This window comes from Bradysia coprophila, unplaced genomic scaffold, assembly GCF_014529535.1.
Source record: "Bradysia coprophila strain Holo2 unplaced genomic scaffold, BU_Bcop_v1 contig_250, whole genome shotgun sequence".
Taxonomy (NCBI): Eukaryota; Metazoa; Arthropoda; class Insecta; order Diptera; family Sciaridae; genus Bradysia; species Bradysia coprophila.
In genome coordinates, this window is record NW_023503512.1 from 362350 (window position 1) to 376867 (window position 14518).

The 14518-nt window shown below is 37.5% G+C and overlaps 1 protein-coding gene across 2 annotated transcripts; it reads left to right on the plus strand.

Moving 5' to 3' along the window:
* The first annotated feature begins 259 nt into the window (after positions 1-259).
* LOC119078368 lies at positions 260-13540 on the plus strand. 2 transcript variants are annotated; one of them, XM_037185873.1, is made up of 7 exons: positions 260-378; positions 422-612; positions 703-759; positions 5646-5741; positions 5832-5888; positions 13214-13247; positions 13324-13540. In XM_037185873.1, exons 2-7 carry the CDS (start codon positions 446-448, stop codon positions 13447-13449), a joined length of 537 nt encoding a protein of 178 aa, XP_037041768.1. In that variant the 5' UTR covers positions 260-378; positions 422-445; the 3' UTR covers positions 13450-13540. The 2 variants fall into 2 exon arrangements, 1 of the variants encoding a protein (XP_037041768.1); XR_005088004.1 differs by lacking the exons at positions 260-378; positions 422-612; positions 703-759 and adding an exon at positions 5389-5507 and having other exon boundaries at positions 5551-5741.
* The last annotated feature ends 978 nt before the right edge of the window (positions 13541-14518 follow it).

Sequence of the window (14518 nt, forward strand, 5' to 3'; positions counted from 1 at the left end):
TATTTGTAGCTCAAGTGATCTCTTAAAAATTATCAGAATTCATTTCTTCCGCGTGCAACTTATTTTTAATTCTCGAATGCAACTCTTATGCACCTCATTTTGAGCGTGCAACTCCGATGCAACTCTTTTTTCGCGTGCAACTCTTTGCGACTCATTTGCAACTCTTTTGAGTGGTTTGCCCCTCGCTGTTGTTTCAGGTTCACTCTGATAATTTCAAGGAACAGGTTTCACCACAAACCTAGTTTTTTTTGAAAACCATATGAACAATAATTATTGAATACTAAAGCTGTTCAAATACCTTAAGGTCACATTTGTGTGAATAGATCTAGCATTTAAGTGTTTGATCGTGGTTCCATAAAATCACGTTTCCTTTTATGAGTGATCTCGTTTTTTTTGAAAATATATCACATTTTGTATTTAGTTTACGTGAAGTGCTTCTACAAAAATGTTGATTAACAATTATATCAGCATTGTTTCGATTTCTATTCTATATTTTACTGGGATTTCATTTTGCAGACAAATTTGCCGCGAAGAAGATCCATGTGAAAATGGGAAAAGCAATGAAGGTGACAAACTGATTATGACACATACTGTCTGTAGGCATGGCGACAGGTATGATTTAATTTTAATTTTATTAAACATATATACACACTTCATCGAACAACACGTTGATCAATAATTTTCCCAAATCTTAATAAACAGGAACATATACACGTGGATTGCGCCATCAGTGGAAAATGATCCTTGGTCTCCGGAAAAGTATGTATTCGAATGATCAAATAATAGATATTTGCACCATAAAGGGGGAAATCACGTAATTGCTTCAAACTAATCATTCCTAGACTGGTATGATAAAAAGTGGCCATGACAGCACTTTCTAAAAAAAAGTGGCGAGGCCGACAGTTGTTTTTACGAATCGTTTGTGTGAGGACAGAAAATTTATAAATTATTTACCTGAATTTATCACATTTACGGCTTTTCATAGCAATGAATACTTTGCAATATTCTACAACATACGATGATTTTGAAGATAAAAATGACTTTTGTCTCGTTAATGGCAACATATTCCTTAACATAATCGTAAACTCTTCCCTTGCCCAATTCATTTTCACGTGAAGTAAGTTTTGATAGTTGCCTTATCATTCTGCTCATGTCAATTTGTTAATTGAAACTGTGTATACGTACGAAATGGAAAGAAGTTGGAGAGGCCTACATCCAGCAGTGGATAGAAACAGGCTGAAAAAGAAGAAGAAGAAGAGAAGATACGTGCGGGCCGGCCGAAGATGTCGCTCCAACCCAGCTTTTATCCGGCCCGATCGGACTTGGGCCGGACGGGCTTCAAATCTGTCGGGTTGAGCTTGGACCGGACCTAAAAAATCAAAGTTTTGGCCCGATTTTCAAAGTTTCGCGCACTTTTTAGACTCGTACGAAGTACTGGGGTCTTAAAGGTTTACGCATACGATTGTAACACGTCGAATTAGACTACCTGAGTAAGGGAAAACCTATTGTGGTGGTCCAGAGATGCCAAATCAGCGGGAAAAAAGTCCGTTCGTCTGTCCGTCTGTCAGCACGATAACTTGAGTAAAATGTATCCGATTTTGAAAATTCTTTTTTCTCGTTTGGTAATGTCAAAAGACAGGCTAAGTTCAAAGATGGGTGCTTTTGAGTCGACCCCTCGGGAGCTGGGGCCCAATAAGTGGTTTACGGTTTTTCAGGGAAAAAAAGTTTATGAAATTATGTTCACCGGAGCGTGAGCTGGGTCTCTTGGACTGAGCTCTTATCGGGCTACTCGGCCGTACAGTGAACGTATTTTGTCAATATCTCGAGTATATTTTGACCGAATTTCATGATTTTTTTTTATTTGAAAGGTATTAACGAATGAAAAGCGACGGCACTATTTCCGGTCTCCTAACAAAATGGCTGCCGGTGGCCATATTGGATTTTAGTAAAATTGAAATATCTTGGGAAAAATGGTACTTAGAGATTTTCTGTTAACAGAGAAGTAATTGGTTATGTGTTATGCGGACATCTATATATTTCTAAATACACCTCTTCTTCTTCTTCTTTTTCAGCCGGTTTCTATCCATTGCTGGACGTAAGCCTCCCCAATTCTCTTCCGTTCCCAACGATCCGTTGTCAGTTGTTGCCAATTTGCGCATGCAATTCTCTTTATACCATTATTTCATCTCTCTGGTGGTCTGCCTCTAGGTCGTGTTTTAGGTGGTCTCCAGTTCATGATCTTTTTGGTCCAACGTTCGTCCGTCCGTCTTGCAATATGTCCCGCCCAGCTCCACTTTAAAGATGCTATTCTTTCCATGACATCAACGACCCTGGTTTGTTGTCGAATCCATTTATTCGTCATTCTGTCTCTGAGTGTTATTCCAAGCATACTCCGTTCCATGGCTCTTTGTGTCACTCTCAATTTATCTTCGGATGCTTTTGTTCACAATGTAGAGTAACAAAATGGCGATCGGCTGCACCTCTACCGTTTTTGATATCCGCCTTCTTGGTACATGACATATGCAAAATTCTTTTCATTGTTCATTTGTCAACAGATTGCGAAGTGACATTTCAGTTATTTTTTAGCTTTTCGTAATATCGCAAAAACTGCAGGTTATTTCATTAGCTTTGGGAACACGGGTTCTCCAATTGATATGAGTGATAGGTCTTTCGTCTTTCAATTCTAGAGAAGCCACATCTTTAATTTTTTCGATTAATTTTGTTTTCGGTGCAAAGTGTTCAGAGGTCCCGTGAACAGTTTTTCAGCAATAACCAGTACCCTCTCTAGCAACCAAACTAGGAAGATTAAGGTGGTAAAACTGTACAGTGTATTCTGTCATAGAAAATTTTACACTTTTAAAAATAAATTAAATGAAGTCATTTTTTGTGTTGAAAATATTAGGGATACTCTTACCATTTCGGTGTTCGAAAATTAATAATTTGTGATTGTGACGTGTTTTTTTGTGTGTTGCTTCGTTAAATTTATAAAAAAGAGCGCGGCACGGCAACTATTACAAAAAAAAGTCAGTGTCACATTTGTGGACTGCGTCAAAATGAAGTTTGGTTGCTAGAAAGAGTATTGCAATAACTCAAGAAATAATTATTTTAAATCATTGTTATGCTGTATACTAAAGTCGGTCTTGGGAAGTATGCAAGTACATCCACAAGAGTTATGACCAAAAGTATAGTGTCCGCCTTCTATGCAAAATTGATATTCCACGGAACTGACTGTATAGTTTTGACAGCCCTAGTCATAATATAATTGGGTAACATACTTCGTACGGGCTTTGGTAATTGCGCTATGCGCAATTTAAAAAATGAACACTTGCAGTAAATTTGACCATGCCGAACTTGACTAGGGCAATAATGTCAAGGACGCAATCGGGCTACGGAAGCATTTTGGTAACAGACGCATTAGAGGGTTGTAGACGCATTAGGGGCTACATACGTATTATGGTTACGGACGAAATAGCATTACGGGTCGTACAGGGCTCAGTCGCTGCAGGCTCTCCGACTGTTCTGATGCCTTGTTTATAGGTACTTTTATCAGTAGTTTATTATTTTTTATTGGTTGTATTGAATTAATTTATCGATCGTTTAATACTATCGACGAATGATGATTGGTAAATGTTGGAAAGAGTGTTTTGATGGATTTGGGTTATTGTCGATATAAGTGAGGCTTTCCAAGGTTGGCTCCTCAATGAAGGGAGGAAAGATGATTCTTCTGGCACTTCCCAGATTCCATCGGATTTTTTATTGGATTTGAGATGTTGTTGACATGAGATGCTTCCCCCTAAACTTCCAAAAGAACTGAACCCGCCAAAAAAACCTTAAACCGTTAAAGTGTGACGCAAGTCCTTGTTTCTACTTGCAGAATAATTGATATCGCTGAGGGTGACGCATTCTGCGCCTCAACGCAAAAGTTTTATCAACGAAAAAGGACTTGCGTCACACTTTCACCGTTGAGGGTTTTTTGGCGGATTTTAAGTATCACTCACAAGTGTAGCCTTTAAATGGCTGGAGATATCTTCGGAAAACCTTAAAGCAGTTACTGGTTCCAGCTCAGGAGGGGTCGACCCGAAATCACCCATCTTCGAACTTAGTCTCACTATTTCAATAATACAATCTTTTGAAATCGGGTTTGATTTACTTAAGATATCGACGTGACAGACAGACAAAATTTGTATTTGGGATTCGTCATCTATTTATCCGTTAGTATCTACGGGTCTGCCTATGTAACAATTGTTGCTACTTCCGAGGTGCAGCAATGTCCTCAGGGTCATTATATTCAGGGTCGCTTGACTGTCAGAACATATATCTATGCTTTGGTTCATGGTAGCATTTTCATGTAGCGTGTTGCACGCCGTGTTCATAGCACAGATTTCTGCTTGAGTGATCATAGTATATGTGTCCATACCGTTGCGGCTATGATTTACGCTATTCAATAACGTCTCATCAACTTTTGCATCTATTTTTAGCAATTATTTTCTGTTGTTAACTGTTGCTCGAGGGGCAAACCACTCGATTTGCAACACTTTTCATATTCAACTCGGTTTCATAAAAAAATCAACAACATTTGTTAAAAACAAAAAAAAAATTGAGAAAAACATTAAACTTTACCGATCAAGATATCATAAACCCATGACATCAATGTTCCTAAGTACTGATAAAAATATTCAATGGGACCGATGAGGATAAAATTTACAACGATTATCGGTAAATTATCGTCAAATTTCATTGATTTGAACGATGTGGATTGCAATATCAATGAACAGGTATAATAGTACATTATCTACCTGCTTCCAAATTTTTATTTTGGCCACTGGAAAGTGTATAGCCCGAGCCAAAGGTAGGGGTTGTAATCCCACGTGCTAAAATAACAATATTGAAGCAGTTACATACTATATTTTATCTGCTAACGCGAAAAACCACTTTATCTCCATGTAAAACAGATACATAAAAGAGAATGTCAAAAAGAGTGGCATCTAGCTCACTTAAATTAACTGGTTTATTCCTAGTTAACTGGACTTTTACATACAACTTTTCACATACCAGTTGAATAATTTTCTTTTTTCTCTATTTTTCCGCTCTTTCAACATTATAATGAAGTGGTTCACTGTTGATTGAACTATTTGTAGCTCAAGTGATCTCTTAAAAATTATCAGAATTCATTTCTTCCGCGTGCAACTTATTTTTAATTCTCGAATGCAACTCTTATGCACCTCATTTTGAGCGTGCAACTCCGATGCAACTCTTTTTTCGCGTGCAACTCTTTGCGACTCATTTGCAACTCTTTTGAGTGGTTTGCCCCTCGCTGTTGTTTCAGGTTCACTCTGATAATTTCAAGGAACAGGTTTCACCACAAACCTAGTTTTTTTTGAAAACCATATGAACAATAATTATTGAATACTAAAGCTGTTCAAATACCTTAAGGTCACATTTGTGTGAATAGATCTAGCATTTAAGTGTTTGATCGTGGTTCCATAAAATCACGTTTCCTTTTATGAGTGATCTCGTTTTTTTTGAAAATATATCACATTTTGTATTTAGTTTACGTGAAGTGCTTCTACAAAAATGTTGATTAACAATTATATCAGCATTGTTTCGATTTCTATTCTATATTTTACTGGGATTTCATTTTGCAGACAAATTTGCCGCGAAGAAGATCCATGTGAAAATGGGAAAAGCAATGAAGGTGACAAACTGATTATGACACATACTGTCTGTAGGCATGGCGACAGGTATGATTTAATTTTAATTTTATTAAACATATATACACACTTCATCGAACAACACGTTGATCAATAATTTTCCCAAATCTTAATAAACAGGAACATATACACGTGGATTGCGCCATCAGTGGAAAATGATCCTTGGTCTCCGGAAAAGTATGTATTCGAATGATCAAATAATAGATATTTGCACCATAAAGGGGGAAATCACGTAATTGCTTCAAACTAATCATTCCTAGACTGGTATGATAAAAAGTGGCCATGACAGCACTTTCTAAAAAAAAGTGGCGAGGCCGACAGTTGTTTTTACGAATCGTTTGTGTGAGGACAGAAAATTTATAAATTATTTACCTGAATTTATCACATTTACGGCTTTTCATAGCAATGAATACTTTGCAATATTCTACAACATACGATGATTTTGAAGATAAAAATGACTTTTGTCTCGTTAATGGCAACATATTCCTTAACATAATCGTAAACTCTTCCCTTGCCCAATTCATTTTCACGTGAAGTAAGTTTTGATAGTTGCCTTATCATTCTGCTCATGTCAATTTGTTAATTGAAACTGTGTATACGTACGAAATGGAAAGAAGTTGGAGAGGCCTACATCCAGCAGTGGATAGAAACAGGCTGAAAAAGAAGAAGAAGAAGAGAAGATACGTGCGGGCCGGCCGAAGATGTCGCTCCAACCCAGCTTTTATCCGGCCCGATCGGACTTGGGCCGGACGGGCTTCAAATCTGTCGGGTTGAGCTTGGACCGGACCTAAAAAATCAAAGTTTTGGCCCGATTTTCAAAGTTTCGCGCACTTTTTAGACTCGTACGAAGTACTGGGGTCTTAAAGGTTTACGCATACGATTGTAACACGTCGAATTAGACTACCTGAGTAAGGGAAAACCTATTGTGGTGGTCCAGAGATGCCAAATCAGCGGGAAAAAAGTCCGTTCGTCTGTCCGTCTGTCAGCACGATAACTTGAGTAAAATGTATCCGATTTTGAAAATTCTTTTTTCTCGTTTGGTAATGTCAAAAGACAGGCTAAGTTCAAAGATGGGTGCTTTTGAGTCGACCCCTCGGGAGCTGGGGCCCAATAAGTGGTTTACGGTTTTTCAGGGAAAAAAAGTTTATGAAATTATGTTCACCGGAGCGTGAGCTGGGTCTCTTGGACTGAGCTCTTATCGGGCTACTCGGCCGTACAGTGAACGTATTTTGTCAATATCTCGAGTATATTTTGACCGAATTTCATGATTTTTTTTTATTTGAAAGGTATTAACGAATGAAAAGCGACGGCACTATTTCCGGTCTCCTAACAAAATGGCTGCCGGTGGCCATATTGGATTTTAGTAAAATTGAAATATCTTGGGAAAAATGGTACTTAGAGATTTTCTGTTAACAGAGAAGTAATTGGTTATGTGTTATGCGGACATCTATATATTTCTAAATACACCTCTTCTTCTTCTTCTTTTTCAGCCGGTTTCTATCCATTGCTGGACGTAAGCCTCCCCAATTCTCTTCCGTTCCCAACGATCCGTTGTCAGTTGTTGCCAATTTGCGCATGCAATTCTCTTTATACCATTATTTCATCTCTCTGGTGGTCTGCCTCTAGGTCGTGTTTTAGGTGGTCTCCAGTTCATGATCTTTTTGGTCCAACGTTCGTCCGTCCGTCTTGCAATATGTCCCGCCCAGCTCCACTTTAAAGATGCTATTCTTTCCATGACATCAACGACCCTGGTTTGTTGTCGAATCCATTTATTCGTCATTCTGTCTCTGAGTGTTATTCCAAGCATACTCCGTTCCATGGCTCTTTGTGTCACTCTCAATTTATCTTCGGATGCTTTTGTTAAAGTTAACGTTTCCGCTCCATAAGTGAGCACTGGAAGGACACAAGTGTCGAAGACTTTGCGTTTCAGACTATTATTCATTTTGCTTTTGAAAATTAGTCTGAGATCTCCGAACGCTGACCATGCAAGACCAATTCTATGTTTTATTTCTGCATTTTGGTTATCCCAACAAAAATCTCTTCGAGAAAAGTGTGACGCAGTCTTTGAAGTACAATTTCTAAAATGAATGATATCGCTACCAAAACAACCAAAATTTTACCAAAAAAGTCTGCGTCGCAAAGTGGCAAATGTTCAGGAACAGACCAGCAAGAAAATTTATCTGCCACATGCGACGCAGATTTTTTTGGTAAAATTTTAGTTGTTTCCAGTCAAATTTTTTTTGGTAAAAATTATTTGGCAGATGATGAGAAAAACTAAGCCAGCTTGTTTGAACTAAAATTGGGTGTAAAATTTAATTTTTGCGTAACGAAGCTGAAAGCGTCAACTCTAGCGATATCATTCATTTTAGAAATTGTACTTCAAAGACTGCGTCACACTTTTCTCGAAGAGATTTTTGTTGGGATATCAGTCGTTTTAGAAGTTTTAGAACACTGCTTTTTATAACAGTTTATAACAGAAATTCGGAAATTTGGCGAAATTTGAAAATTTGACGAAATTCGAAAATTTGACGAAAATCGAAAATTTGACGAAATTCGAAAATTTGGCGAAATTTGAAATTTTGACGAAATTCGAAAATTTGACGAAATTTGACGAAATTTGAAAATTTGACGAAATTTGACGAAATTTGAAAATTTGACGAAATTTGAAAATTTGACGAAATTGGAAAATTTGACGAAATTTGACGAAATTCGAAAATTTGACGAAATTTGACGAAATTCGAAAATTTAACGAAATTTGACGAAATTCGAAAATTTGACGAAATTCGAAAATTTGACGAAGAAGTAATTCTACCTGCCACCATTCAAGAAATATCTCTAAAACCCCAATTGACCCACCCATTTCCAACTTTCGACATTTTTCACAAATGCCCTTCTTTTCTACTCGTAAAACTCTGAGACTTTGCCGAAGAAAGTAACCCTCTATCTGCCACCATTCAAGAAATACCTCTAAAAACATAATTGACCCACCCATTTCCAACTTTCGACATTTTTCACATATGCCCCTCTGTTCTACTCGTAAAACTCTGAGACTTTGCCGAAGAAAGTAATTCTCTATCTCTCATAACCCAAAAAATATTAGTCCTTTCATCCTACGCTCGAGTAGCTCAAAATTTGGTCACTCTAATCACTCTAGCTCAAACGAATCTGCCCCGATTTTTTAAATTATTTTTTTGTTCGAATCGTGTTACGAATACCTTTCATTTGATGGGTCGCACGCCTCTGTAGGTTTCAATACAGCTAAGCTACAGCCGAAAACGCGTTCCCGACCCTCGAAAACCACACTCAGAAACCACTTCGAGGCCAATAAAACAAAATTCTGGTTTTTCCTGGGGTAATGGCGTATCACATTTTCATTTTTATGCCCACCCTGAGGCTCCTGCAAAATTTCATGGAGATTGGCTGACTAGTTTCCGAGATCGACCGTCGATAGATAGACAGATAGATAGACAGATAGATAGAAACATACAGAGTAAGTTGAAAGATTTTGATTGTTTGGAAAACGTTAATTTGGTGCATTTTCTATCAAAATGACCAACTTCAAAACGATGTATCTCCGGCAATTTTAAAGTTACATAGTCGAGTGATAGCTCGTTTTGCTCGTATTTGAAGCGCGAATAAGATAGAATAGGATTTGTGGTGATACAGGCCAAAGTAAAGAAACTTAAATTCTCGCCTATATATAGTTGCCGCGTATCAAAAAAATTTCTTCGTTCTTTTTTTGGAAGTTAGACTGCGTCAAGTCCTCCGCTATCGCTCCGGACATGATCCAGACCCAACTTCAATTTGTGACCTACGTACACATATCTGTCGACTCGTTCAATGACAGTATCTAATTTTAATGTATCTGTCGTCGTCAATGTTTGTCATGATTTTCGTTTTCAAGGTATTACTCAGGTATTCTCCATTTATGTTGATGCCCATTTTACTCCAGTCTAATTTCTTAAAAATAGTCTCCAGAATCGATGTGAATAACTTAGATGATATGGTGTCACCCTGTCGTACACCTCTGCCAATTCTGAATTTTTCCGTGCTTTTATGGAGTTTTATACACGACGTAGCGTTTGTATAGACGTATCGAATTATGTTGGAGTACCTTGAGTCTACTCTGCACTCGTCTAATGAGTCCAATATCGACTATGTTTCCACTGAAACAGAAGTTTTTTCAAAGTCTATGAATATCAAGACCACAGCAATCTTGTGTTCATTGCATTTCTCAATTAGCGTTCTCATCACATGTAAGTGGTCGTTTGTGCTGAATCCTGATCTACATGCAGCTTGTTCAACAGATTGGTAGAAGTCGAGCTTCTTGGTGTTCCTCTTCAGAACGATTTTCATGATCAACTTGTACAGTGTTGATAAGAGACTGATGGGTCGTAAGTCTTCCAACTTTGTTATGTCTCCTTTTTTATGTAGCAATGTAATTACCGCATTTTCCCAGGCTTCTGGTACTTCTTCCCATTGGAGACATTGATTAAACAAAGTCGTTATTGCACCCAATAATGAGTAGCCACCTAGTTTAATGTAGGGTTGCCATTTTTGAAAATTCGAAAAGAGGACATTTTGTACGAAAAAAGAGGACAAAAAGAGGACGCCTTTTAATTCGAAAAAGAGGACGAAAAGAGGACAAATATAGAGTCTTAGCTCTTTTATTATTCTATGTGGACCAATAGATATTCAAATAATTAGTGAGAAAAGTTAAAATTAAAATTTCATTTGATTTGAGGCGAATCCGAGGTTTCAGTACCATTTGTAAACATGACCTTTTTTTCCTTTTTTTATAAAAACCTTCATATTCTTCATATTTTCCAGAAAAGTGATTCTTTTACTTTTTTTGCTAACTTTACTTGGAGTTCTTGAACTGTAAGCTACAAACATGCACTTATCTCAGAAGAAATTCATAAGTTTTTTTCGATACTCCATTTTTGTTAAGAAGTAAAAATCTAAAAAATAAGAAACGTGTTTCTTAATAATTTAGAAATCTAGGCCTGTTCTAGGCACATTTTCTGAAATCTGACTGTTTCTGACCAATGTAGGAAAATTTTCTAAAACCTTTCCGTTTCTCACGAATTTCCTACATTCTGCCTATTTCACACCAATTTAGTTGCATTTTTAAATTGCTGCTAGAATATGTTTCGATTTCAACTTAATTTCGTTTTTTTAATACTCCTGGTTTACTCCTTATTTTATGCATATAAAAACATAAAAATTCCCAATCATAATGCTAAAGCTTCCTTAATTCCTAAATATGGAGTCGAATTTTTGACTGTGAGGACTAGTCAACTATATCATTCGAATGCTGTAGAAACTATGTAGTTTTAGAAATAGCTGCGCAGCGAAATTTTTTCCGTAAAATTTGACCACCAAACTTAACAGAGTTTTGCTAAAATTTAACAATATTTTAGAAAAAAGAGGACAAAAGAGGACGTTGTGTGAAAAAAGTGATGTTCTTAGAATTTTTACAAAAAAGAAGAATTAGACGAAAAAAGAGGACATGTCCTCTGAAAAGAGGACGAATGGCAACCCTATTTAATGGCTTCCACTGGAACACCATCTTCACCGGGAGACGTTTTGTTTTTCATTTCGGCTACTGGAGCCTATACTTCGTCAATAGTTATGTCAGGCATATCTTCCGATCCTAATTATTGGTCTATCTTCAGCGGTATTCGTCGGATCTGGTCGAACTGATGAGAATAAATCTGCGTAAAATTCTTTTGCGATATTTAATATCGCATTTCCATCCGTCTGAATTGTTCCTGTTTTATCTCGTAATTTGAAGATTTCTTTCTTTGCGTTCGTCATTTTTGACCGTAGGACCTTCATGTTTCAGATAGCTTCAATTGTGTTTTGAGCCAGTTGGACATTATATTTTCTTAGATCTGATTTCACTGCTTTGTTGATAATTTTTGTCAAGTCATTCTACAGAATCTCTCTTTCCGTCTTTTATCAACTGTACTCGGCTTGCGATCAGATCTAGTGTTTCTCTACTGAGTTTCGACTCTTTCATTTCGCTGGCTCACCCTTTCGCTTTAGCCTTTAAAAATTTGATAAGTTGAAAATATTGACCGATGTTAATATTCTCCTTAACTTTTATCATCGATTTCAACATCGAATAGTATGCCTACAGGCTCGATGGTGTTTTATAAATAGGAAAGTAGCAAAATTTTATACGTAGCTCCTTTCACGTTACGCAACACTTTTCAGCCTTGAAATGCTTTGTAAGTCTTCAAATATCTTTCGCGTGAAATTAACGGCAACGCTTGATCTTTTGCTCGGTTAGCAGAAGCCATGATTGCATCGCTAAATCCTACTGAATCCATTTTCACCCGATTTTTATATTTTCACTTGAATTGACTGAAAGTCGCAGCCACGTTATATCGGCAAAAGAACAGAATGAATTGAAGTTAAATTTCGCCTGCCTAAGAAAATTATATTCGCATTCTATTTTTCATTGCACTGAGAATTAGATTCTTGGAATTTGGAACAAACATCGGAAATTATGCAAATAAAATAATAAAAAAAAAAACAATTTTGATACCAACATCGAAAGTTAATACTTTCTACCTCGAAATTCGGTGATGAAGTAAAAAAAACGCAAGCGAAAGTCAATGTACATAATGCGAGAGTTAACTCTAGTCAATAGGTCTACTGCGATCAAAATTGAAATGAAGCGTGCGACAGTGCTCTTATTGAAATTAACACAACGAATGGCTGAATGATTTGTTGGTTATTTGTGTGTGTTTTTGTTGTGTGTGGCTGATTTATTAAATTTTTCATGTGCCAGGAGGCTGCCGCCCCCTGAACCCCCGCAATTTCTGGCCTTCTTGTTTCAAAATTTTGGTTCTGGTGTTTGCGATACGCAGTGCTGGCTACCAAAAGACGCATCGGGCGAATTGGCTGGAAAAGGTTCAGAGGCGCCTAAATAAACTTTTTTGGTCTGAGGAGCGCCAAAAAGCAAAAGGCGCATCGCCCAGTACAGCCAGTCTTCGGCGCGGGCTCCAACTCTCACACACGGTTGAATTCTTTTACTTCCGCCCCTTGTCATTATATGTACTTACACATTAAAGTACAGTACAGAAGAGCCTATGTGAATGAGTAGCACATGTGTGCGAAATTAGGCGGTTCGCCTTCGGCTCACACGCAGCAAACATCGCACACATGTATTACTCATTTACATAGGCTCTGATGTAATCTACTATTATACAATCACGGTCAACTATGATAGTAAAGCACATTACGTGTTACAGCATGTTTCATTTTCATTTACATTGCCTAATCACGTAAAACATTGTACTTACGAGGTTCAAAGTTGTGTATTTGACAAGTGGGGAATACAGCCCTCCCCTTCGGGTCAGGCTGTAACACCCCACTTATCAAATACGAAACTTGGAACCTAGGAAGTAATATACTGTTACTGCAGTCAGAATGATGTAGAGCTTTTACTACCGAAGGTAGTATTTTGTAATTTTGTATTGATTGCTTAGATATTGGCCCGGAGGCTACGCTCAACTGACGAACGTAAGATTTTATTCAATTTAAGAGATGAAAATAGAAAGGTGAAAACTGAATTTCCATTGGTTTGATTCTGATATAGATTGGCAAAAGGCAACACTACAAATTGGGGCAGTATTTTAAAAAACGTTATGCAAGTCTTGTTGGAATCGGCTTATACAAGGCGAATCTTACTTCTATTCGCTCAACGGTGATTTATTTAAATTAACCTTCAGTTATGTCATCCAAAATTTGTGTCTGAGTTTGCTTCAGCTGTTTTACCAGCTGGTCCACTCATACAAACACACTGCTTGCTTACATCCCGGGTAAAAAAAAAAGTGGTCGTGAGACGTCTTTTCGATACAGCTTTTTTGTATGGAGGTGAGACGTCTCTTTTTTTGACCTTTGAGACTGGTTTAGTTCTCATAATTCATCCGAAATTCATCATAATTCATCCGAAACTGTGGAGAAGTCTCGTTTTAAATATTTTTCAAAGATGTTTGAGACTTTATGAGATTGTCAGAGTAGTCTCGTTTTCAATATTTTTCGAGAATCTGGAAGACTGACAGAGAAGTCTCATTTGGAATAATTTTTTTGAACTTCGAGAGACTGACGAGTAGTCTCATTCAGACTTGTTTGACAGAGTAGTCTGCTTTTCGAGACGGTGTGAGACTGAATGAGTAGTCTCGTTTCGACCTTTCGAAACGGTATGAGACTGAATGAGTAGTCTCATTTCGACTTTTCGAGACGGTATGAGACTGAATGAGTAGTCTCATTTTAACTTTCGGAGACGGTATGAGACTGAATAAGTAGTCTCATTTCAACTTTTGGAGACGGTATGAGCCTGAATGAGTAGTCTCATTTCAACTTTCGGAGACGGTATGAGACCGGATGAGTAGTCTCATTTCGACTTTTTGAGACGGTGTGAGACTGAACGAGTAGTCTCATTTCGACTTTTTGAGACGGTATGAGACTGGATGAGTAGTCTCATTTCGACTTTTTGAGACGGTATGAGACTGGATGAGTAGTCTCATTTCGACTTTTTGAGACGGTATGAGACTGAACGAGTAGTCTCATTTCGACTTTTTGAGATGGTATGAGACTGAACGAGTAGTCTTATTTCGACTTTTTGAGACGGTATGAGACTGGATTAGTAGTCTCATTTCGACTTTTTGAGATGGTATGAGACTGAACGAGTAGTCTCATTTCGACTTTTTGAGACGGTATGAGACTGGATGAGTTGTCTCATTTCCACTTTCTGAGATGGTATGAGACTGGATGAGTAGTCTCATTTCCAC

Excerpts from the sequence above, each read along its gene's own strand:
- LOC119078368 (XM_037185873.1), top strand. The coding sequence starts at position 446 with ATGTTGATTAACAATTATATCAGCATTGTTTCGATTTCTATTCTATAT. Across the intron at positions 613-702 it reads GTCTGTAGGCATGGCGACAG|GAACATATACACGTGGATTG; the intron begins GTATGATTTAAT and ends CTTAATAAACAG. Across the intron at positions 760-5,645 it reads GATCCTTGGTCTCCGGAAAA|ACAAATTTGCCGCGAAGAAG; the intron begins GTATGTATTCGA and ends TTCATTTTGCAG.